Source organism: Castor canadensis, chromosome 2, assembly GCF_047511655.1.
Source record: "Castor canadensis chromosome 2, mCasCan1.hap1v2, whole genome shotgun sequence".
NCBI lineage: Eukaryota > Metazoa > Chordata > Mammalia > Rodentia > Castoridae > Castor > Castor canadensis.
The window spans coordinates 24222361-24246414 of NC_133387.1; the positions used below are offsets into that span (position 1 = coordinate 24222361).

At 36.4% G+C, this 24054-nt stretch overlaps 2 protein-coding genes across 6 annotated transcripts in view; one reads left to right on the forward strand and one right to left on the reverse strand.

Annotated features, from left to right (window-relative positions):
* Positions 1-354: 354 nt before the first annotated feature.
* Ssmem1 (serine rich single-pass membrane protein 1) lies at positions 355-9396 on the reverse strand. 3 transcript variants are annotated; one of them, XM_074063142.1, is made up of 5 exons: positions 9285-9337; positions 8667-8713; positions 8059-8147; positions 3153-3207; positions 355-1190 (listed from the first exon to the last, which is right to left on the reverse strand). In XM_074063142.1, exons 3-5 carry the CDS (start codon positions 8077-8079, stop codon positions 694-696), a joined length of 573 nt encoding a protein of 190 aa, XP_073919243.1. In that variant the 5' UTR covers positions 8080-8147; positions 8667-8713; positions 9285-9337; the 3' UTR covers positions 355-693. The 3 variants fall into 3 exon arrangements, with proteins under 3 accessions (XP_073919243.1, XP_073919237.1, XP_020039403.2); XM_074063136.1 differs by lacking the exon at positions 8667-8713 and having other exon boundaries at positions 9285-9396; XM_020183814.2 differs by lacking the exons at positions 8059-8147; positions 8667-8713; positions 9285-9337 and adding an exon at positions 7319-7987.
* A 140-nt stretch (positions 9397-9536) lies between these two features.
* Positions 9537-24054, forward strand: part of Tmem209 (transmembrane protein 209) — a 38440-nt gene continuing 23922 nt past the window's right edge. For all 3 annotated transcript variants that reach the window (XM_020183807.2, XM_074063154.1, XM_020183809.2), the window contains exons 1-8: positions 9537-9683; positions 10434-10570; positions 10702-10760; positions 11618-11749; positions 12299-12540; positions 18211-18412; positions 23011-23186; positions 23790-23861. In XM_020183807.2, the coding sequence (XP_020039396.1) occupies positions 9630-9683; positions 10434-10570; positions 10702-10760; positions 11618-11749; positions 12299-12540; positions 18211-18412; positions 23011-23186; positions 23790-23861 (1074 nt within the window). In that variant the 5' untranslated portion in view covers positions 9537-9629. The remainder of the gene's footprint in view (positions 9684-10433; positions 10571-10701; positions 10761-11617; positions 11750-12298; positions 12541-18210; positions 18413-23010; positions 23187-23789; positions 23862-24054) is intronic.

The window sequence follows — 24054 nt, forward strand, 5'->3', positions numbered from 1 at the left end:
AGCTACCCTGCTGGGTCATCTGCCTCCTTTCCCTGGTCCACTCTAGTGATCAGGCCTTTGTCCCAGGCCCTTGAGCTCCTCTTCTTCAATAGTCCTTAGCAGGCACATGTAGCAAGACAACTCTGGTAGAGTCACTTGAAAATATAAACCTTGAGAGAATGGGACAATTTTATTTCAACCAACTTCATCTAGTTAATTCGGTCAGTAAGATCATCAAAACGTATGAATAGGGGGGCTCGCGGAGTGGCTCAAGTGGTAAGAGTGCCTGCCTAGGAAGTATAAAGCCCTGAGTTCAAACCCCAGTACCACCAAAAAAAAAAAAAATGTATGAATAAATGTAAATGGTTTCTCAACATAAATATATTTTCAAAGAGCTTCCTCATTTGTATTATAGACATAAACAAAATACATACACTCAAGGCATGAAATATCTGTCCTGTGCTCTTTTGAATAAAAAAAAATCATAGTGATGCAGGTCTTCAATGTTCCAATGGTGCCATAAACAAATTTGCTGGCCTTTCTTTGAATAAATAGTTGTCTGAAATTTTACCTCTTGGTAAAATTTACTTTCAAGTATGTTTTTGTTAGCAGAGAGGCTTTATTATAAAAGTCTCCTTACCCAGGACTCTGGTGATTTTTCATGTTTTACTCATCTCTTTCATTTGGCTTCAAGTAAGTTAAGAATGACAAAATTCAAAATTTACTAAATTTTGTGTTAATGTCAGGTATAGAATTTTCATCTTGAGTATCTCCCTTCACAGAGGCTGTTCCTGAAGGGCTTTGTAGGAAATGTCGTACCAACCATTCATTGGTTCTCATGGCTTTACAGTGGAGGCAGAGCCTTTCCCTTATTTGGTAATTTCCCAGATTCCTTTGCCTCTGAGCTGTTTTTCTCTTCTGAATACTGGCTGGTGATGGATGATGTTCACTTTCACTCTCCTTCCAGGAGGAGGCTCCTGAGTTAGATTCTTCACTGTCACATTCAGTAGTATCACTGTCATGTTGGATCTGATTCACCTGGTAGAACTGAGAATGGTGCTTGGCTCGTCTTTGTTCAAGATAGGCATTGACCAAGGCCACTTCTGAACTGGTTACAGGGGAAAGTTGACTCTGCTTAGGTTTCTTCATCATTTGTGAAGAGTCCCAGGGGCTATCTTTACTTTGCCGCTTATTGGAAGTTTCTTTGCTTGCTAACCAACAAAACAAATGGACAAGTTAGGCACACCATTGGTTACTGTAACTTCATATTACTAAAGGAAACCCACAGCATATGTGGGCTCACTCTTTTATTTTTTTTAAGTGTTATTTTACTTTTTAGTTAGAATACATTGATAGGTAGGGGGTTTCATTATGCTGTCTTCATATTGGGCTCACTCTTAGTGACCAGTTGCCATGTCAACACTTTTCTCCAGTCATTTGCAAAGGCTGGCAACTGACTGCATTTTCTAGTACCATACCTCATCTCCTAAAGACTAGAGGGGTCACACAGACACTTCCCTGGAATATAAGATCAAAGAGAAAGGTCTCCAAACCTTTCCAGAGAAGAACACTTTTTTCCTATGCCATGAAGTCTCAAAGATTCAAGTGTGCATATGAATGTGATTTGGGTAGTAAGAACTAAAAAGGAGGACAGAGCATGGTGGTTCAAGCCTCTAATCCCAGCTACTAAAGAAGCAAAGTAGGAGGATCATGGTCCAAAGCAGCCCCTGGGAAAAATATGAGGCCCTATCTAATAAATAACTAATGCAAAAAAGACTGGGGGAGTGGCTCAAGTCATAGAATACTTGCCTATCAAGTTCAAGGCCCCTGAGCTCAAAATCACAAAAAGAAAAAGAACTAAGAAGGATCTTTTCTTTATTTAATGGTATGCTAGAGTTGGCTTGTACCAGATCACAAGAGGTGATGCACTTTCAGGATTTTTTTTGTTGTTTTCAGTTGTGGTGATTGAACTCAGGGCCTTGTGCTTGCTAAGCAGGCATTGTACCAATTGAGCCACACTCCAACCCCATTTGCAGGGATTTTGTGAGGTGGTTAAACATAGTCATTACTAAAAATTATGCAAACTTAGAACTAAATCAATCTACTTTTTAAAAGGTAATAATCACTTGATAGGTATCACTTTCTAATTATCTTACTACAGTTTATTATGCTGCTTGCTCTTGAAGCTATTTATATCTGTTGTATCTGGATATTGGAAATACTGTAAATGGCAAAGCATGTGCCACTGAACACCTCTCCCCAGCTGCATGTTCAGTGACATCATGTCAGTAGCTTGAAACCAGCTTTGACGGGAATATTAATATCCTGAAAATCGGAAAATGCTAAAGATCAAGGCTTCTATTGATTGCTGAGGCTTAACAAAGTGATGGACAACATATTACTAGTGCTCATTTCACTGTCATACCTGTAGCTACTACATTGTAAGTAGCATGTCAAAATGAAGAAATATTCTTCCAACATTCTAAAGCTATCATCCATTTCAGCAAAGAAGTCACTTACAACCAAGTTAAGTTCCAACATACGTATTTTATTTCACTTTCATCTTACTCATTAACTTTGAGGGAAATAATATGCATGCTGAAACTACATTTGTTCATTACTGCAGCCATGGGATGTCTCAAGACGCAAGAGTCTGGCAAGAACCAAGAAGAGCGTTTTTGTGCAATCAGTTGTCTACACAGAATTACCATAAAGAGTATTGCATGTGTCATTATTTATAAATTGTGATAGACATCTTTTATATCAAGAAGATTCTTAATAAACTTACATATACACACAAACATGCACATTTTTAAGAGCCAGTTGTTAAACATTCACCAGCATAGCACAGCTTCAAAAAGATGTCAGATACTGTAGCTCACTTTCCCATCATGGCTAACAGTGAAAACGTATAAAGGACAAGCTATCTGGAAGGAGTGCTGAGGAATTTAGAGAGCCTGAGCTCTCTGGATCAGTCATTCATAGCTTCTGGTGGCTCTGCTAAAGCAGCTGGGCTTTTGCTTCTGCCTAAGGGAGGAGAAGAGCAAGGAGCTCACACAGTGGGCCTCTGGTAGTGTGGAGAAGCTTTACAATGCTCTCGGCTATTCACCTCTGCACACTAAGCACATATTTCTCTTATCATAGTCCAATTCCAAGTACACACTGGCTCTCACCTTTATTTACTGAAGCACTCGTCCCACTGTCTTCATCCCTTTTATTCTCAGACATCTGTTTCAGAAATACAGATTAGTAAGAGAGATCTCAGTTAGTTGCTTTTCACTAATATTTACTTGTTAAGAAGCACTATTGCTCAAGGCCCTTTCATATCTAATTTTAAACATGCAGCACAGTTAAATAAGTACTTATTGAGTTCCTGTTATTGTGATCCTACTTCTGCTGCCAGTTCAGAAGATCATGCTTTGACACAACAATCTACCAAAATGTGGTCCGAGCCAAATGGAACAAAGACAGGAAAGAAAATAATATTGATGAGGAGCTGTAGCTTGTAAAGTTTTCCCTTATCTCCATTTATATTACAGAGAAATTTCATTTAAAAACGTATGATAGTACTTAGTTTAAATTTTTTTTTTAAAGCCAGGGGTGATTGCTCACGTCTTCAAACCCATCACTCAGGAGGCTGAGGCAAGATGACCTCGAGTTCAAGACCAGCCTATGCTACACAGAGAGATGTTTGATCAGGCTGTGACACTGACAGTTCTTTAAATAAGTTGTCTGATATAAGACACTTAAATATACAGAGATTTTTACCTGAATTCACGGACTTATCTCCTTAATCTTTTAGAAAGGTTCCTTCAAAATGCAAAAATAACATATCTGTGAATATGTCACTCGGAAGAAATGGATTTCTTTGAATAGTTCCAATTCCAAATATTCTGCCCCAGTATCCACAAATATATTTATCCCATTTTTCATATTAGTATCACATTTTCTGAGGCTGAAAATGATTTTGCACAAAAATACAAATATTAAGCAACTGTTTCAGAATGTATCAAAAAATTTAGAAGTACTCAATACATCTTTTTTGTTTGTTTTAGAGACAGAGTACTTCTATGTAGCCCAGGCTGGCCTTGAACTCTAGATCCTGTTGCCTTAGCCTCCTGAATTCAGGGATTGCAGGACTGTACCTCCACACCCAGCTGTTATTAATACCACATTTAGGGAATCTATCACCAGGAAATAATCCCCAAAAGAGAGAAAGCTTTGTAAACACACATATTCATCATAATGTAATTAGAATAATATAAAATTCAAAATTCAAAAGTAGACAATGGTTAATTAAATTACAATTATATATCGTTTTAAAAATTATTATAATTAAAGTATGTGATGGCATGATGAAAAATATTTCAATACTGGACTAAAAATCAAGATGGAAATGTATATATAATAGTAGATCCCACATTAGTTTAAAACTTGAAAAGAAAAAAAGACTTTTAGGATATTTATGTAAATGACAGCAATGGTTGATTTTAAGTGGTGGGACAGTATTGATTTTTTTCATACTATTTTCTTCAAATTGTCTACAATTAAGGAAAAAAATTAATTTATGTAAAAAGTCAAACTTCCTGTGGGTTGAAGTATGCTGTTTTTGGACATTTATAGCTGCAACCCAAGGTCCCTGGCCCATTGCTTTCTTCCTGTCTCTAACAAGGCACTTCTTCTACTTTTTGGATGACAAAAACCATTCTCTGAAAATCTTGAGTGGATTTCTCTTTAAGATATCTTTAAAAAGCTGGGCATCAGTGGCTCACACCTGTAATTCTAGCTACTTGGGAGGCAGAGATCAGGAGGATTGCAGTTTGAAGCCAGCCCGGGCAAACAGTTTGTGAGTCCCTATCTCAGAAAAACCCACTGCAAAAAAGGGCTGGTGGAGTGGCTCAAGATGTAGGCTCTGAGTTCAAACTCCAGTACCAAAAAAAAAAAAAAAAAAAACTTAAAAAAATGTTTTGGAGCTTCATAAATATTTTATAGAGAAAATTATTAAAAGATTGAAGTTTATAAACCTAAAAGTCAATAGGAGTTGGCTATGTCAACATGGTCTGGAGTGATTTGCATTTCACTTTGTCTTCTTTCCTATAACCTTCTCATTTTCTACAATGTATACAATAGAAAGGGAAGGTGTTTAAAAACACTTACTATATTTATATCATTTCCATACAAAGCTTCCACATTTGATGTCAAATCAGAATATAACCACAAAATCAAAAGAAAGATTTTTGCATCAAGCTAAGTGGAATCATATGAATTGTGGTTAAAAAAAGCATTTTATTAACTGTCTTTGTGTGTGACTTAGTGAGTGAAAACAGCAGCAGTGCCTGCCCTAAGGGGCAGAGTAGAAAATGTGGGCGATGCTCTGCCACTCACCAACTTTGTGATCTTAACCAAACTACTTAACATCTCCTCAGCTCAGTTTCCACATATGTAAAATAAAGATTTCAGACTAATTTTGTCCAGAAAAATACCAGCACTAGCAATCTGAATAAACACTGAAAAAACAGATAAACTAAACTGTATTTATACTTTCTGTAAGCAAAATGGTAAATACATCTTAAAGAGTTGCGAATCCAGAGGAAATTGGCTTGCATCTTGTTGAGGTAATTACCACCACATTGCCATCACGCTTTCACCATTGCTTCAAGGTTTGTAAATGAAGACTCAGAGTTTAGCAGAGAAAATGAAGGGAGTTCAAAGTGAAGGGAAAATTCCATCCTCCTTGACTAGCTCTCCTATGGTTCTCAGATTTCAAATCTGGGACCCTTCAGAAGAAGCAGTCCAACCAACTGTAGCTGCCACGAGGGTACAAAGTGAAAGAGGAAACCTCTAAGATAATTAAGGTTTTAATCAACACTGACTAGATTTAATTCACATTTCAAACTGTGCTTTGAAGTAAACAAGTAATATGGCAGGAAATCTGAGTCTATTCCCCCCATGTCACTCTGTCACTAACCACTTGTGTGACATTGTACAAATCACTTAATTTCCTTGGGCATTATCAATTTTAAAAAAGGCAGGGTGGATATCTTACTTGTCTACAAACAGGAGGCTGGACCACATACTCTCTTGAGGGCTCTCAATCCAAAGAGCTGATGCAAGCAAGAGAGCAGAGCAATAGCTTAAGACCTCTTAAGTGATCTTCATGATGAAATTGCCAGTGATCAATTTCAATTTTTTTCTTAATTTTCTAAAGTAGTTTTTCCTGCCAGACCAAATTCAATATACTTAGCTAGGGAGTCTAAAACACACATAAGCTATGGCTGTTCTAATTCTTCTTTTGGCAAAGTATTTACCTTAAGAAGCATTTAGACTTTAGATGAAACTGCTTGGCCAGGAGGTGGTAGAGGGGAGAATCTTTGATTATTATAATGGAATCCAGCGGCAAAGACATAACGAACCTTCCCCTCTCCATCCAGAGCTGATACAGCACTCAGTTTAGTTGGCCATTGCCAGCCCAGGGCTCTGGATGTAATGCCAAATGATGGTGGTTTGATTAATCACCAGCCTGGAATTAATGGGCAGCAAGGATTCCATGTCAGCAATTTATAAGAACTTGGTTACTCATATGTTGAGGCACCATGGTCCTGATAAAGTAGGCTATGCCATTCCTGAGAAGATGGCATTTTCTTCTGCTAGTAAGTGACCATGAGTGTTGCCTTTCATTCTGTTTAGTTTAGTTCTGCATCTTATTCTATACAGAAAAATCTATCCTAGTCTATTGCCTCATTCTAAAAGCCCCCAAATCCTACATTTGTCCTATCAATATCATAAACTTTTATATTGTTGATTAGGATTACATGGCTACAAGAGGAATTTGAAAGTCATTAACCAGTAGGGAAGTTTATCTCACATTATTTAGCAACCTAAATGTCTCGAAATTGCAAAATTTTTATGGTACAACCACAAGACAGAAAATTATGTAATCAAAAGTGCTTCTGTGTGAATATAACTTGGGGACAGGTTCACAGTATATTATTAAGTTTAAAAGGCAGGATATGAAAATATACACAATATAATGCTAATCATGTAAGAGCAAAGATAAAGATACACTGGAACAGACAAAAAGAAAAAAATAACCTAGAAGGATGTCCTCCAAAATGTTAACAGTGGTTAGCTCTGAAATATAATTACAGTAGTCTTAAGTGTTCTTCTTTATCCTTTTTGATATTCTTGGATTCTCTGGAATGATGCAATCCAAGTTTCATTATAATTAAAACTGCAAAACAAACTTTTAAAAGTACTTTTTATCAAAGTAAAGTGAATTTATGAAAAAGTCTCCTAGTATACATTAAGATAATAGTTAAAATGAAAAAGGATATCCTACCCAGACAGAAGCCCGAGAGAAGAACATCAGGACCAATATAATGACAAAATACCAAAGCAGGAAGCTCCCTACTGCCCCACAGGAGTCATCCTTCTGGCATTCATAATCCTGACTTGGAATGCTAAAACTTAATGGTATGGGGGTAGGCTCTACCCCCCAAAATAAAGAAAAAAGGTCTCCCATGATGGTTTCTTGCTTAGAAAATAAAACATGCTCAAACAGATGAAGGTGACTGGGAAGTATTTCTCTCCATGATCTATGACAACTTCCCTGGCAACCTATTATGACATACACTTAAGCAACTGTTACAAGAACGGATAAACACTTCCTGGATTTCTAAGATTTTAGAAGATTTACTCAAGTTATTTCTATAAAAGTTTATAGTACTTCCTACCCCATACTCAATATGGTTCATTCTGCCTCAGTCTTTTCTTCCTTGAAACTTGTATATATTTCCATACCTTTAAATCTTAAGTGTTTAAGGTATTGCTCATTTTTAATAAGTCTCTTCTCTATGTTTCATAGCATTGTAGATTAACACACACAATGCTAATGTATTACAGACTGAACTTTGTTCCCCCAAATTCAAATGTTGAAGTCCCAACCAATTTACTGTCTTTGGAAATAGGGCCTTTAAAGAGGTAATGAAAGTTCAATCAGGTCACAAGGGTTAAGTCCTAATCCAATATAACTAGTGTCCTCATAAGAAAAGGAAAAAGGAAAAGACACCAAGGACTCACCAGTACAGAAAAAAAAGCCATAAGAGAACACAAGATGAGAATGCTGCCTGCCAGAAGAAACCAACCCTGCTGATACCTTGGACTCCAAACTGTAAAAAGAAAAAACAAAAATATATTTGTTGTTTAAACTACCATCTGTGATTTTGGGGATGGAAGGGGCACCCCGTGGTCTGTGATATTTTGTTATGGTAGCCGTAATACAGAATGGCAACTATCAAATTTGGTTGGTCGTGTTCTTTTTTAAGCCTTGAATAAATTCACAGTAGCAAAGACATTACATTACGAGGAAGAAATATATACATACCCGTTAAGAATTACATCAAATGTACATATTGTTTTCAGAAAATAAACTGGGGGAGGTGGGAACCTGACACTCTAATTTTGGCTGTTCATTAAGATGAACCCTTTTGGGCTGGGGGCAAATGCAAGGCCCTGAGTTCAAATCTCAGTACTACCCCCCCCAAAAAGATGATCCTTTTTTCTTTGACCAAATTTCAAGTTAATTTCTAAATGTACAACTTTAGAGGTAAACATTGCTAGGGCAATCTAAAAGTGATTAAAAAAAAACTCACTTAAAATCAGTTAAATCTTTAAAGAACATAACATACCTGCTGATTTTCATATGCGGTACCACCAATACACCTTTTTTTCTTACCTTGGAATCATTTTAGGAAAAATTTTAGTTATTGGTAGTACATGATGAAACAACCCACTGGCTCATGTTTTCATTAAGGGTGACACCTCTCCCTACGCAGGAGTCCCCAGGCCCCACAGTACAGTCACCACCTCCAGGAAGACTGCCTGTAGCTGGGGTTCCCTGTTTGTATTTGTAAAGTAAAACCAAACCCAACTCCCAAATGAACCTTTTCCTCAGAATTAGAAGTTCTTTCAGTAATATTCAGGGGGGAAAGTTTTTTTCCTTTTTTAATCTGAAAACTAACAACTTCAATTTAAAAAAAAATGTTTTTTCTTATTACTGCTGCACCTTCACTACATATTTAAGAATCTGCATCGGGCCACCAGAACAATTGGGGGAAAATAAATATATTTTAACAAAGAGGAAAGAAATGCTTTGTCATTACTGATGGTGTCTATACACACCAAGCACGCTGTATCCTACAAATTAGCCATTAAATAAAATCTGCTACAAATGTGAGTCCGCCAAGACCCTAAAGAAGCTAAAATTCTATTCACACATACAAAACCCTGCATGTTATCGTCATTACTTTTTACTGCGGTTCAGAACCTGGTCTGAATTTTGCTGCTCAGCTTTCTCTCCACAGCTGAGTAGGAGCCTCAAATCCGAGGGCGTTTCCCTGGTAACGTTCGGCCCTCAAGTTCTCGCGAGAAAAGAAGGCCCGGTTCTTCCGGTAACTGTAGCCCCACGCGCCCGCCCGCCAGCCTTAGCGCGCGACTTCGCGCAGGCGCAGTAGAGAGTGGCGCGAGCCCGCGGCTTCCTGCCGAAGAATATGGTGCGTTTTCGGGATGGTCTTTGTGCTACCTGGATGTGGAGTCCCCGCGGACTTTGAGTTCTGAGACTACTGATCTGTCCCGGGTTCACGCGAGGGAGGATGTGGCCGTGCGTCCCGCCACTTGTAGTGGGAGGGCGAAAAGAATCAATAAGGGTACTGAAATTTGTGCTGAGGGAGCCAGGGAGGGAAGCCCTCCGGCCGGGGCGTTTTGACCCGCGACTGGATGGCAGGATACAACGCCCCGTGTCTCCCACAGGGTTTCCCCTGGCCAGTGATGGCTGAGCTGAGTCTAGCAAAACAAAGGAAATATAAATCCCAAAGTGCCCAAGCTGAGTGCACACTTGACGCTCTTCCTCGTGTTCTCTTCACACCACGGTGCCGGCCCTAAATCTTCCTCCCGTATCAGCACGGAAAACGGGGACCCCTGCCTCATGCCAGGTCGAATGCAGGGTGCTTTAGGGTCAGCCACAGAAATGGCTTCTGCGTAAGAACGAAGAGCCTTTATGATTTATAGGACATATGGACTCTTTCCTCCCAAAACTTGGTATTTTGAGTTTCTTAAACTAACCTTCGAGGGTCCTTGTGACACACAACAAAAACAAAACGGAGTATTTGCAGACACAACAACCATCCCTTAAACTACAGTATAAGAAGTTTTTATTTATTGGAAGCATTAAAATGTTCTCTTGGGGAAAATACAAGTTTTCTGTTGATTTCTCCATGATGCCAAAGAAGATGTAATTTAGGCTTCCCTTTTTCCTGTACTAATATTAAAATGGAAAAAAAATTAGAGATTTTAAGATGAGGGAAAGTGTGTGCAGTTTTTACTTTATAAAGGACACAACATTTTTTATTAAGAGTAGTTTCTTTTGACTAATTTCTGTACTTTTTGCTTTTGAATAGATGCAAGGAGAGGCAAGCCCTAGTGCTTCCCTTATTGACAGAACCATCAAGATGAGAAAAGAAACAGAAGCTAGGAAAGTGGTTTTAGCCTGGGGACTCCTAAACGTATCTGTGGCTGGAATGATATATACTGAAATGTAAGTTAATCAGTTTAAAAAAAAAAAGGTGAAACATTTAAGCAGCCAGTGGCTGGTTCCATAGCTTTTTGGTTTTGTTTTGATTTTTTTTTTTTAAGAAGTTTATTGAAAAGTCGTCTTAATTTTTTCAGGACCGGAAAATTGATTAGTTCATACTATAATGTGACATACTGGCCCCTCTGGTATATTGGTAAGTAGTTTTCACTGTAATTTAGATTTATACCAATGAAAAACTTGCTTGCAGGTTTAATTCAACTTAGTATTCATTCCTTCATTCAGCAAATATTGACTTACTACTGTGTTCCCCAAACTGGGAATACAGCATTGAGGGAGGGAGGTAAAAACCCTCTTGTGGAAGGAACATTTTAGTAGAGAGATAATCAAGTTAATAAGTAACAGTGTCAGGTAATAATTATGAGTCCTTTGAAGAAAAAAAAAGTTTGAGGATGATGAGACTTAGACACTCCTGAAATGTCCTCACCCTTTTTTATCATTCAGGAGCAGCCCAGATTTCTACTCCCATGGATGCCTCCCTTAGTTTCCTCAGTCCTTCCTCATCTATCTGTTCTTCCATAGTAGTTAGGTAGAAAGAGTCCTTATGGATGTTAAAGTAACTTTCATAGTCTGTACACATTAAAGTCTGTTACAGAAGCTGGTATGGCAAGTAGAAGAGCAAGTTTGAGGAATCTGCAGGCCTAAGGTAGAATCATGACTCGCTAACAAGCTGGGTACTCTTCTAAAATTCACTTGGCTTTATGATGGTTAATTTATCTTTAAAATGAAGGTAAAAAAATATTTATTGTACAAGGTTGTAAGGATTAGTGATAGTTTAAGACTTCCTAGTAAATGCCCTCCACCTAATAGACATTTACTCAATGGTTGCTGTTGTGAAGAATAAGAAAGTAGTTTTCAATTTTTGTTGTGGATTTCCTATTATGGAGGATTTTTCCCTACCAATATATGCTCACCGCCACTCCACCTCAGCTACTCAGGATCCATCCCAGTACCTCTACCCTTTTTTAAAATTATGTTGTTGTTCTCTTCCAGAACTTGCCCTTGCATCTCTCTTCAGCCTTAATGCCTTATTTGACTTTTGGAGATACTTCAAATACACTGTGGCACCAACAAGTCTGGTTGTTAGTCCTGGACAGCAAACTCTTTTAGGTTTGAAAACAACTAGTAAGTGTTTTATATGTCTTGTAAAGGTGGGAAGAAGTTTGGCAGCAAATTTTTCTTAATTTAATTTCCCCCTTTCATAGACTTGAAGGGACTTTTAAGGCCACCTGGTTCAACTGCATTAAGCAGATCTATAGAATTGTCTTAAGACCAGTGATTTTCATTGTTATCTGTATACATTGAGTGGAGCTAGCATTCAGCAACCTCATGGAAGTCTATTTTGTTGCTCAGTTAAAATTAAATGACTTAACTCTTGCTACATTGAAGCCAGTTTCTTTTGAACTCTGTGGAAATGGTGAACAAATAACATGTTCTTTAGTAATAATATGTCATATAACTTAATAACCAAGTCTTTTTGTTACTTTCTTTTTTCCTAAAGAAAAAGACTGAGTTCCTTAAATCTGTTTAATAAATATTTACACTGGAGGAGGAGGATTTTAGGTCCAGGCCATCCTGGGCTACATAGGGAGACCCTGCCTCAAAAAAGAATTTTTAAGCATATGTATATTGTATGTGTGTATATATAAAATTATTTTTTTCTTTTCCTTCTAGTGGTACAGACTACTACTACACATGATCTGGCAGCTACCCAAATCCCTGCCTCCCCACCTTCTCCTTCTATTCAGGGTCAGAGTGTGTTGAGTTACAGCCCATCTCGTTCACCCAGTACCAGTCCCAAGTTCACCACCAGCTGTATGACTGGATACAGCCCTCAACTGCAAGGTCTGTCCTCAGGTGGCAGTGGTTCTTATAGCCCTGGAGTGACCTACTCACCAGTTAGTGGTTATAATAAGGTAATGACTCTTTTCTATTGACCATCACATTATTTTAGAATTAGGAGGTACTTTGAAAATCATCCAGTGAGTCAGATTTTCTCATTTAATTGATGGGGAAACAGAAACAGTGGGTAAATTGACTTTCCCAAAAGCCTCATTTAAGAGCCAACAATAGAACTCAAATTTCTTGGCACCTAGTCAGAAGTTCTTTAAACAACATCATAAAGTAAAAGAGGAAAAAAATTAATATTTGTACCAATAATGAAATGTGAAGTTCACCATCTATAAGTTGAAACTGGTAATTTTTTACTTCAGTTTCTTTTGTTCATGTTTTTCTTTTTTGCTTCTTTTGTTTGTTTTTTTTTTTGTGGTACTGGGATTTGAACTCAGAGTCTCATACTTGCTAGGTAGATGCTCTACCACTCGAGCCATGCCTCCAGTGCTTTTTGCTTTGGTTATTTTTGAGATACTTGCTTTTTGCCCTGGCAGTACCCCAGTACTGTAAAAAGAAAAGAAAAGAAAGAAAAATGATAAATGCAAAGGTACAACATTGCATGAATCTTGAAAACATTAGGCTAAATGCTAAAAGGAGGAAGCCAGTCATGAAGACACATATTATACGATTCCATTTGCATAAAATATCCAGATTAGGCAGAGTTATGGAGACAGATAAATTAAGAAAGAAGAGGGGAAGCAGGGTTTTTAGGGGAGAAGGAACAAGAGGTTCTAAAATTAGATTGTAGTGGTGGTTGTACTCTAAGATTATACTAAAACACATTGAATTGTATACTTTAAAAGGATATGTTGTATGATATGTGTATATAATATGTGTATTGTATGTGTATATGATATGTGTATATGATATTACACATATCATTAATGATTAATGAGAAAGCAAATATAAGTGAGCTGTTAATCTGTTTCTGGGAGGGAAAATACAATAAAATAGACAAATTTATCAAAACAAGGGAAAAAAGACTTAAGGACAAATTGAAAATGGTGGTTTAGAAAAGGACAAAGAGAAATTTAAGATGTAAATGGATTACAGTTTTTTGGTAATAACTTGTCTATGCTACTGCCATAAAGTTTTCATATTTCTGTGGTATTGCTTATTTATGCTAATCTCTGCTCAAAATATCCTTATCATTCTTGGTTTTCTCTTATGATGAAACATAACATAAAGTCACCATATTAGCCTGTAATCATAGCTATTTGGAAGGCAGAGATCAGGAGGATAATGGTTTGAAGCCAGCCTGGGCAAACAGTTCTTGAGACCCTATGTCAAAAAATCCTTCACAAAACAGGGCTGGTGGGATGGCTCAAGTCTGTAGGCCCTGAGTGCAAATCCCAGTATCAAAAAAAAAAAGTTGTCCATATTAACCAATTTTAACTGTATAGTTCTGTATCCTTAAGTACATTCAAATTGCTGTGTAGCTGTCACTATCATCCAGCCCCAGAACTTTTTCATCTGCCCAATCTGAAACTCCATACCCATTGAACAGTAACTCCCTATTCTCCCCCAGCCCCTGCAACCACCATTCTGCTTTCTATGAATTTTAACTACTCTAGGTACCTCATCTAAGTGGAGTCATAGGGTATTTACTGGCTTATTTCATTAGCTTGTCCTCTAGTTCATCTGTGTTGTAGACTGTTAGAATTTTGGTCCTTTTAAAGGCTGCCTAATATTCCATTGTATGTAAATGCCACATTTTGCTTATCCATACATATGTTGAGGGACGCTTAGGTTGTTTCGACTTTGGGCTTTTTGTAAATAATGAATGCCTTAGTGAACATGGTTACACAAATACCATGAGTTCCTCCTTTCAGTTCTTTTGGATATGTATCAAGAAGTGGGATTGGTGAGTCATGCCAATGCTTTTTTTTTTTTTGCCCGGGCTTGCTTTGAACCATGATCCTCCTGACCTCTCCCTCCTGAGCTCCTGAGTAGCTGTGATTACAGGTGTGAGCCAGCAGCACCTTCAGTATCTTGAAGTCATATTTGGTATCATTATTCAATTAGATCCAATAGGGCTTTCAAAATCCTTTTCATAATTATTTATAAACTGTAAAATCCCAAGATTGAGCTTTAAAAGTATATAAAGACAATATGAAAAAAATACATTACTAAGAAATATAAAAGATACTAAATGAAAAGAGAACATTTTCTTGAATAAAAAGATATTTGTTAGGCCCAACTGGAGTGGGAAGGAGAGGCAAGAGAGGATAATGAGGAGAGTGGTTGTGTGTGAATGTGACCAAAGTACATTCTATACGTGTATGAAAATGTCATAAGGAACCCATTATTTTGTACAAATTGACATATAGTAAGAAAAAAGAAAAAAGAAGCCAGGCGCCGGTGGCTCACGCCTATAATCCTAACTACTCAGGAAGTAGAGATCAGGAGGATCATGGTTCAAAGCCAGCCTGGGCAAATAGTTCACAAGACCCTACCTCAAAAAACCTTTCACAAAAATAGGACTGGTGGAATGGCTCAAGGTGAAGACCCTGAGTTCAAGCCCCACTACTGCAAAAAAAAAAAAGAAGATATTTAAAAGATACTTGTTGCAAAGCTTTTCTTCCTGCATTAAGGTATAAGATGTATGTAATTCCAGTCTTTTCCTATCCACTTTTTTTTGTGGTAAATTCATGAGGGCTACTCATTGATTTTATTTTAATTTTAATTTTTTTATTATTCATATGTGCATACAATGCTTAGGTCATTTCTCACCCCTGCCCCCACCCCCTCCCTTACCATCCACCATGCCTCCTCCCTCTCCCCCCCACCCCTCGATACCCGGCAGAAACTATTTTGCCCTTATCTCTAATTTTGTTGAAGAGAGAGTATAAGCAATAATAGGAAGGAACAAGGGTTTTTGCTAGTTGAGATAAAGATAGCTATACAGGGAGTTGACTCACATTAATTTCTTGTGCATGTGTGTTACCTTCTAGGTTAATTCTTTTGGATCTAAAACCTTTTCTCTAGTTCCTGGTCCCCTTCTCCTATTGGCCTCAGTTGCTTTTAAGGTATCTGCTTTAGTTTCTCTGCATTAAGGGCAACAAATGCTAGCTAATTTTTTAGGTGTCTTACCTATCCTCACACCTCCCTTGTGTGCTCTCACTTTTATCATGTGCTCAAAGTTCAATCCCCTTGTTCTGTTTGCCCTTGATCTAATGTCCGCATATGAGTGAAAACATAGGATTTTTGGTCTTTTGGGCCAGGCTAACCTCACTCAGAGTGATGTTCTCCAGTTCCATCCATTTACCAGCGAATGATAACATTTCGTTCTTCTTCGTGGCTGCATAAAATTCCATTGTGTATAAATACCACATTTTCTTAATCCATTCATCAGTAGTGGGGCATCTTGGCTGTTTCCATAACTTGGCTATTGTGAATAGTGCTGCAATAAACATGGGTGTGCAGGTGCCTCTGGAGTAACCTGTGTCACAGTCTTTTGGGTATATCCCCAAGAGTGGTATTGCTGGATCAAATGGTAGATCAATGTTTAGCTTTTTAAGTAGCCTCCAAATTTTTTTCCAGAGTAGTTGTACTAGTTTACATTCCCACCAGCGGTATAAGAGGGTTCCTTCCCCCCCCAAATTCTCGCCAACATCTGTTGGTGGTGTTGCTGATGATGGCTATTCTAATGGGGTGAGGTGGAATCTTAAGTGTGGTTTTAATTTGCATTTCCTTTATTGCTAGAGAGATGGTGAGCATTTTTTCGTGTGTTTTTTGGCCATTTGAATTTCTTCTCTTGAGAAAGTTCTGTTTAGTTCACTTGCCCATTTATTGGTTCATTAATTTTGGGAGAATTTAGTTTTTTAAGTTCCCTATATATTCTGGTTATCAGTCCTTTTTTTGTGTAGCTGGCAAATATTTTTCTCCCACTCTGTGGGTGTTCTCTTCAGTTTAGAGACCATTTCTTTTGATGAGCAGAAGCTTTTTAGTTTTATGAAGTCCCATTTATCTATGCTATCTCTTAGTTGCTGTGCTGCTGGCGTTCCATTGAGAAAGTTCTTACCTATACCTACTAACTCCAGAGTATTTCCTACTCTTTCCTGTATCAACTTTAGAGTTTGTGGTCTGATATTAATTAAGATCCTTAATCCATTTTGAGTTAATACTGATATAGGGTGATATACATTGAACTCATTGATTTTAAAGTTAATATGGAAAAATAATGAGCCAACAAAGATCTTTTTCTTTGGGTGGTACTGGGGTTTAAACTCAGGGACTTACACTTGCTAGGCAGGTGCTTTGCCACTTGAGTCACTCTGCTAGCCCTTTAAATTCTCTTCTAATAGGAATATAACTTAATAACATTTCCAATTATTAGTTGGGGATATGTATAAAAAATGGTCATATGCTTTGGCCCAATAATTTCAGTTCAAGGAATCTGCCCTAAAGAAAATCACAAGAAATTCAAGCAAAGATTTATGTACAACAGTGCTTATCATAACATGTATAGTAGCCAAAAATTTTAAAACTCCAAGTAAGAGAATGTAAAAATAAAGGATGATATATTTGTATATTGAACTATTATATAGCCAGTAAGGATAATATGTATAAAAGATTTTTACAGGAAATGCTTGGTTAACTTTTCAAAGCTAAATAATATTGTCTCAAAGCTATGTACATTTTAAAGATCGAAAAATGCACAAAATATGGAAAAGGATTAAATTATCTCTGGTGGCTAGGTTATAAATGTTGCCTTTTTTATACTTTATGAATTTTTTGAAATATTCATGTTACTTTTTTAATAGACTTTTTTTAAGAGCAATTTTAGGTTTGCAGCAAAATTTAGAGGAAGTAAAAAAAAAAAAAATTTAGAGGAAGGTGGAGATTTCCCATAATCCCCCATCCCACACACATGTAGCCTCCTTCATTATCAATATACCCCATCAGGAGTGGTAATTTATTACAGTTGATGAACCTGCGACCACACATCATTGTTACTCAAAGACCATAGTTTACATTAGCATTCACTCTGGGTATTGTACGTTCTGTGGATTTGGACAAATATATAACAACATGAACCCATCATTAATAGCATTGAGTAGAATTTTAAAAATGCCTTGTGCTGTACATATTCATCTTTCCCTCCAGATTTCTTTGCAACCACTGAACTACTTACTCCATTTTGCCTTTTCCAGAATGTCATTTAGTTGAAATCAGACAAATAAAACCTTTCACATTGGCTTCTTTTCGTTAGCAATATGCATTTAAGTTGCCTCCATGGATTTTCATAGCTTGATAGCTTGTTTGTTTTTAGCACTGAGTAATACTCCCTTTCCTTAATGGACTGCAAATTAGTCACCCCTTCACCTTCTGAAGTTGCATCTGTGTTTTGGCAATTATGGATAAAGCTGCTGTAAACATTTGTGTACAAGTGTCTGTGTGGACATAAGTTTTCAACAACTTATGAAAATACGAAAGAGCACAATTACTGGATAGTACGGTAAAAGAACGTCTAGTTTTGTAAGAAACCATCTCACTGTTGGAAAGTGGCTGTACTATTTTTCATTCCCACCAGTAATAAGTGAGTTTCTGCTACTGCACAACCTCACTAGCTTTTGGTAGTGTCACTCATCTGGATTTTGATCACCATACTAGGTACACACTTTTAAGTCAAAAACAAAAATAAATTTCAACTAAGAGAAAATAAAACCAAGTTCTTCTATTTTGTATAGTTGGCGAGTTTTAGTCCCTCTCCTTCTTCTCCATACCCTACCACTGTTGGCCCAGTGGAGAGCAGTGGATTGAGGTCTCGCTACCGTTGTTCACCCACCATCTATAACTCACCTACTGACAAAGAGGACTACATGACAGACCTACGGACTTTGGACACTTTTCTTAGAAGTGAAGAAGAGAAGCAGCATAGAGTTAAGCTGGGTACACATATTTTATTTATAACTAATGTACATATTTTTGTTGTCACTTTACATAATCATTAACCTATTATATCATTTTGATACCCATATTATATGTCTCTTTTACTAATGCACCTTTTATAGCTTAGGAGACAAACACATTTGGTATTATTTTATGTGTAAAATAATTTTATAGTTAGAATTAACTACAAATGTAAGAAGTAAAATACAGCTGATCTAAGAAATTTTGAATCTTTCATCTAAGTAAGATTAAAAACCTTTACATATAATATAACTTACAATTTTTGTTTAAAATTGAGGCTACAAAATAACATCTTGAAGTGGCACATAGCAAAGTTTAGTTTAATGATAGTTATCTCTTTTCAGGGAGACCTTTGAAGGCTGGTGTGGCAGGGCAAGATGAGGAAAGAGCACATATTTACCCTAAAAGTGCCACTGTTTTTAGGACATTTCAAAATTTGTCTTTTCGTATTTCCTTGAAGTCTGTAGTTTACCTTGGGAAATAGTGTTAGCAAGTCTTAATCTATTTGGGGTGGATTTGATTATTACAAAGTCAATTATTTGAAACCAAATTAGGTTATTGAACTGAGTAATGATTTTTTCCCCCCTCAGGAACTTTCACAGGAAGCACATTAGGTGTGAAAGTGTGGCCATGGTGAGAAAGCCAAGTTATTGGACCATGGCTCTTCGTGTCGCTTGAAATCTCCCTAGGGATTTTTAATTTAATTCTGCCTGAAAGTACCACAAATGTCAAAGAAACAAATCAATACTATCTTATTATTTTTAGAACATGCTTTTTCTTTAATTTTGAAATATTTCAAGTCTACTGAGGACTATATAGAGTGTAATACAAAGAACAACCTCTACAAATCCTTGTGATTTTAAAACTTCATTTTTTTTTTGACCCAAAGAAATTATTTAGAAGAATTATTGTTGATGTTTGGAAATGTTATTTGGTGTTGCTTTTAAATTTAAAGCCAAAAAGGCCTGATTGTCTTATTTTCCTGAGTTAATTGTACTGTGTTTATAGATTCTGATCTGTGTGTTCTGTTTTTCTGTCTTTTTATGGGGGGTTGTTTTTGGTTTTTAAAGTTTTTTTGATACTTGCTTTGAGGCTTGCTTTATGATCACTTTTTCATAAATGGTTTTGGGTATATTGAAAAGAATGCATAGTCTCTAAATTTTGGTCTATATATTTGTCCACTGACCTAAGGTTCTTGAATATGTTCTTAAATTCTTTATCTTACTAATTTTTATCTGTTTGATCTACCATTTATTAGAAAGTGTGCCAAACGCTTTCACTGATTGTCTCCTATTAAATATTTCTCCTGTCATATGCTAAATATATGTGAGATTATGCTAAGTGTTTATAAATTCAAAATAGTTAATATTCTGGTGAATTATGTCTTCTAGTTTTATCTCTTTTTGTCCTCAAGTCTATTGCTTTTGAATAGTACTTTCCTGGTATATATATCTACATCCCCCTCTACTTTTCATCCATCTGTGCTTTTAGATTTTAGGTAATAAAATATTTTGTTCAAATTAATTCATAAATAATAACTTTTATGGAAACCTACTCTCAGACTATATAAATATCCTATTCCTTATCAAACTTTGACACCACGTTTTAAGTTTTTGTGGTATTAGGGGTCAAACTCAGGTCGTAGTTTGTACTAGGCAAGCATTGTACCGCTGAAGTACATCCCTAGCTCTTGTTCTTTTTTTTGAGACAGGGTCTTGCATGTAGACCAGTCTGGCCTTGAACTTGAGGGCCAGAGTTACAGGTATGCACCACTCTCACCTGGCTACTTTTAACATCTTTTAAAGATTTATTTCAAAATTATTACTGTGTTATGAGGACTTTCTAATTCTGTCATTCCATCTATAATCCTCTTAACCTTTTAAAAATATTTTTATTGTAAAAATTGCTTAAGATTTACCATTTTGACCTTTTTTAAGTGTAAAATTCCTTTTGTGGGGATGTACTCAGTAGATCAAGGGCTGAGAATGTACTTGAGTTCTTGCCTGGCATTCACAAGGCCCTGGGTTTGATCCCAGCACAGCAAGTAAATACCTTTCCCTTTGTTTTCCCATTCCTCAGCAGCCTTACCACCATCTCCCAGCCCCATCCCTCTGTAATCTATGAACAAACATGCCTGAATGGGTTAACGCAGTGATGGCTGCAAAACTAAAGCTTTCAAACACTTTTAGTTCTTCTGCATTTAATAGTTTGACTTTCTTCTCCAAAGAACAGCCTTCTGTCATATCTCTCAGCCCAGTTTGTTTTCTGTCACTTTGGAATCATGAGCAGCTCTTTCTTTAGTTGTGTCTAAATAAAGTGTTATTTAACTCATTTGGTTCTTTTCAAATATGCCTGGATTATAAAACCCAGGCATCTTGTTTTGTTTCCAATTTTTCTATCTCACAAACTTTAAAAAAAATAGTCTGTCCAACAGTTCAGTTATTTAAAGTTCTTAGAGGCTAAATGCAGACACTTTTGTCTTGCTATTCCGTATGTGATTTTGTTTGTTTTGGTAAACAAAATCTTCATTCTCAACAGAGTTTTATCAGTGCTTTGTTTGTCTTGGCAAGCTGGATGGGAGCCTTGTCTCAACCCAGCTGTTTTGTATTTGCCTCTTTTAAATGCCCAAGGAGTATCATTGATCTTGAGCTAAATTAATTTCTAGGCTTGGATATTCCTGGACCTCACAGATAGAATAATTGGGAACTTTAAACTCATGTGAAGGTGAATGTAAATCTCGGGGTTTATTTATTTATTTATTTATTTATTTATTTTTTTTTTTTATTTTTTTTTTAAATCTCTCAACAGCCTAAGACAGATAAGCTTCCTTCAGCCTCTGGTGCCAAAGGACAAAAAAAATTTTTTTTTCTGAAGAACTGAGAATGTGGCCCTTTGAGATTCCCAGCTCTATGCTGGGAACAAGGAAATAATATGGTTGGGAGAAAGGCTTTACTCCAACTCTCTACCTCTCCTGGGCCCAAACAAGTCCTTATCTCCAGTTTCCATTTGAACGCTGAAAGCCAAGCTGGTAGATATCTCAGGGCTGACAAAAATTCTCTGGAGCTGCCACAGCATCAACTCCCTGTTTGATGTTGCCTCTGATTTTCATTTCCCTCTTCATTTTTAGTCATTGGCTATTCATGTTCTTACTTTTTTGCAAGCTCCACAGTTCATTCATTTAAAACAATGCGTTTTATTCGTCCATAGTACCTGTTTTAGGTTACACGGTTTGCTCTGTTGCCATATTTCCAAATGACTTTTTACTTTGGTTCTTAAAACTTTGAGGTTCACTAGCTTACAAACGTAAGCTATTTTGGTGAGAGTGGTCATCAAAGAAAGGCCCTATTTGTCCCTTCTTAAGTTTCTTTGGCTAATGTACAACAGGTATTAAAACTTCTTGTTTCTATTCATTATCTAAAGTCAGTCTTCACTGACATTTTTTTAGGTTGGAGATTTTCACAGAAAGCTTCATCTTTCTGAAAGCATTAATCATTAAAACAATTATTCCACATAGGATGACTTTATTAGGTATCATGACCATGTTTCTTATCTTCCTATTCCCTATTGATTCCATCATATATGTTGGTTTACAACCTCTTTTTTGTGACAGTAATTCATTCCTGTAAATCAGTTTTGTCTTAAGTCTTACTTGGAAATTTACATAAGTAATTTTTATGCCAGCATGAAACCTACTGCATTCACCAAAGCACAAGAGACTGACTAACCTTCCAGGTTTTGGTGAAGTGAAATATTGTCATGTAGCCCTTTCATGATTTCTTAACCTTTCTACCTGTAAACATCACAAGAAACCGTTTTGCTTGTGATTTTTGTGTGCAGGTATAAGGTATCAATTGATTTTTCTAACATCTATTAAATTCTGAAAAAATAAGTTTTTCATAAGTAAACTTGTTGAAAACTTGCTTATTTGGGCACTTATTTGGGAAATAAAAAGAGCTCACCTTTTTTTCAAGATAGAGGTAGAGGTCTTGGTAAAAATAGATTCCTAAATGCCACTTTTTTATATTTCCTGAGAGTTAATTTATAAATTTATAAATGTAAAGTACAGATGATCTTTTAATCAGCATAGGAATTACTACAAGCTAGTAAATCAAACATAGTTAGTGCAGCCTATAGCCCAGAGAGAGGTCTATTAACAGGAGGCTGTGGTTACTCCATTCAGAAGGAGCTTCTAACAGTTCAGCCGCACAGCTTGCTTTGCCCACTTATTCCTGAAGAAGGTAGTTTCTCACTGAATCACTTAAAAGTCTTAAAGGATGAAACAAGCTTAATTTTACAAAAAAAATATTGTAAAAAAAAAATGTTTTCAAACACTTAAAATTCTTAGGACTCTTAAGTTGATACTGCTCAGAAAATGTTCTTTTTTTTTTTTTTATCACAAAGAATCCATGCTCTCTAAAAAGAAAATAATGTTGAGAAGGGGGAGAGAGATGCTGGTGAGAGATAGCTTCACTCCTTGTGTGCTGTTGCCTACTCGCTAGGTAACTCAGCATCTATGGGTTACCATCCGATGAAAGAATTACCACAACAGACTATATTGTTTCTATTCATGATTTTAGGGAGCCCAGATTCTACCTCTCCTTCTTCCAGCCCAACTTTCTGGAACTACAGTCGTTCTGTAGGGGATTACGCACAGACTTTAAAGAAGTTTCAGTATCAGCTTGCCTGTAGGTCTCAGGCCCCATGTGCTAACAAAGATGAAGCTGATCTTACTTCTAAACAGGCTGCAGAGGAGGTAAATGGAAAATAAAAATGACTTAGTATTTATGATTTTCAGATTGCTACAAAGTATTCTACCCCTGAAATTTTTTTTCTATAATCTCTACTTTTACTGCATAGAAATACAAATCTGACACTCATTAAACAGTGGAAAAGCATGTGTCTTACTTTGTGTATCTAAATTAAATGATATTGTACATTTTACGTATAATTAACATTAGTGTCCTGCCTAAAATATTTTTCTACATTAATTATTTTAAAGGCTTTCAAGCATCTAATTTTATTTAATAGATACCAGACTCTTGCTTGTAAAATACATTTAGATTAGAATATTTTGTAGTCTGTAACATCATCAGTTTAATACCAAATATCAAACTGTTCTTAAAATCAAGAAAAATGCTCTTAAAAGGTGCTGACACAAGGTACTTTTTAAAAGACATATTTGTGCATGAAAAATAACCATAAATGTATAAGAAATTACTAAATATTGATGAAATGAATATTGTAAAGGTTTCTTTTTATAAAGGTTGTTTGTTTTCTGAGAGTGTAAGAAAGAATGATGATTTCTGGCAAGATTTTTCTTTACTGATTGTTCATTTTTAACATATATTTTTAATAGGTTTGGGCAAGAGTGACTATGAATAGACAACTTCTTGATCATATGGATTCATGGACCGCTAAGTTTAGAAATGTAAGTTGTGTCAGTCTTAGGGACAATATTAGTGCCTCCTGATATGCAGAGTTCCATTAGAGTTCTTATTAATTAGAATGTTATAATTATTAAAAAATAATAGTTATTATTAAAAAATACAATTTGAATGGTATCTCTGTAAAGATAAAAATGACATTTACCTTATAATATCCATTGTGGGATTGTTGTTCCC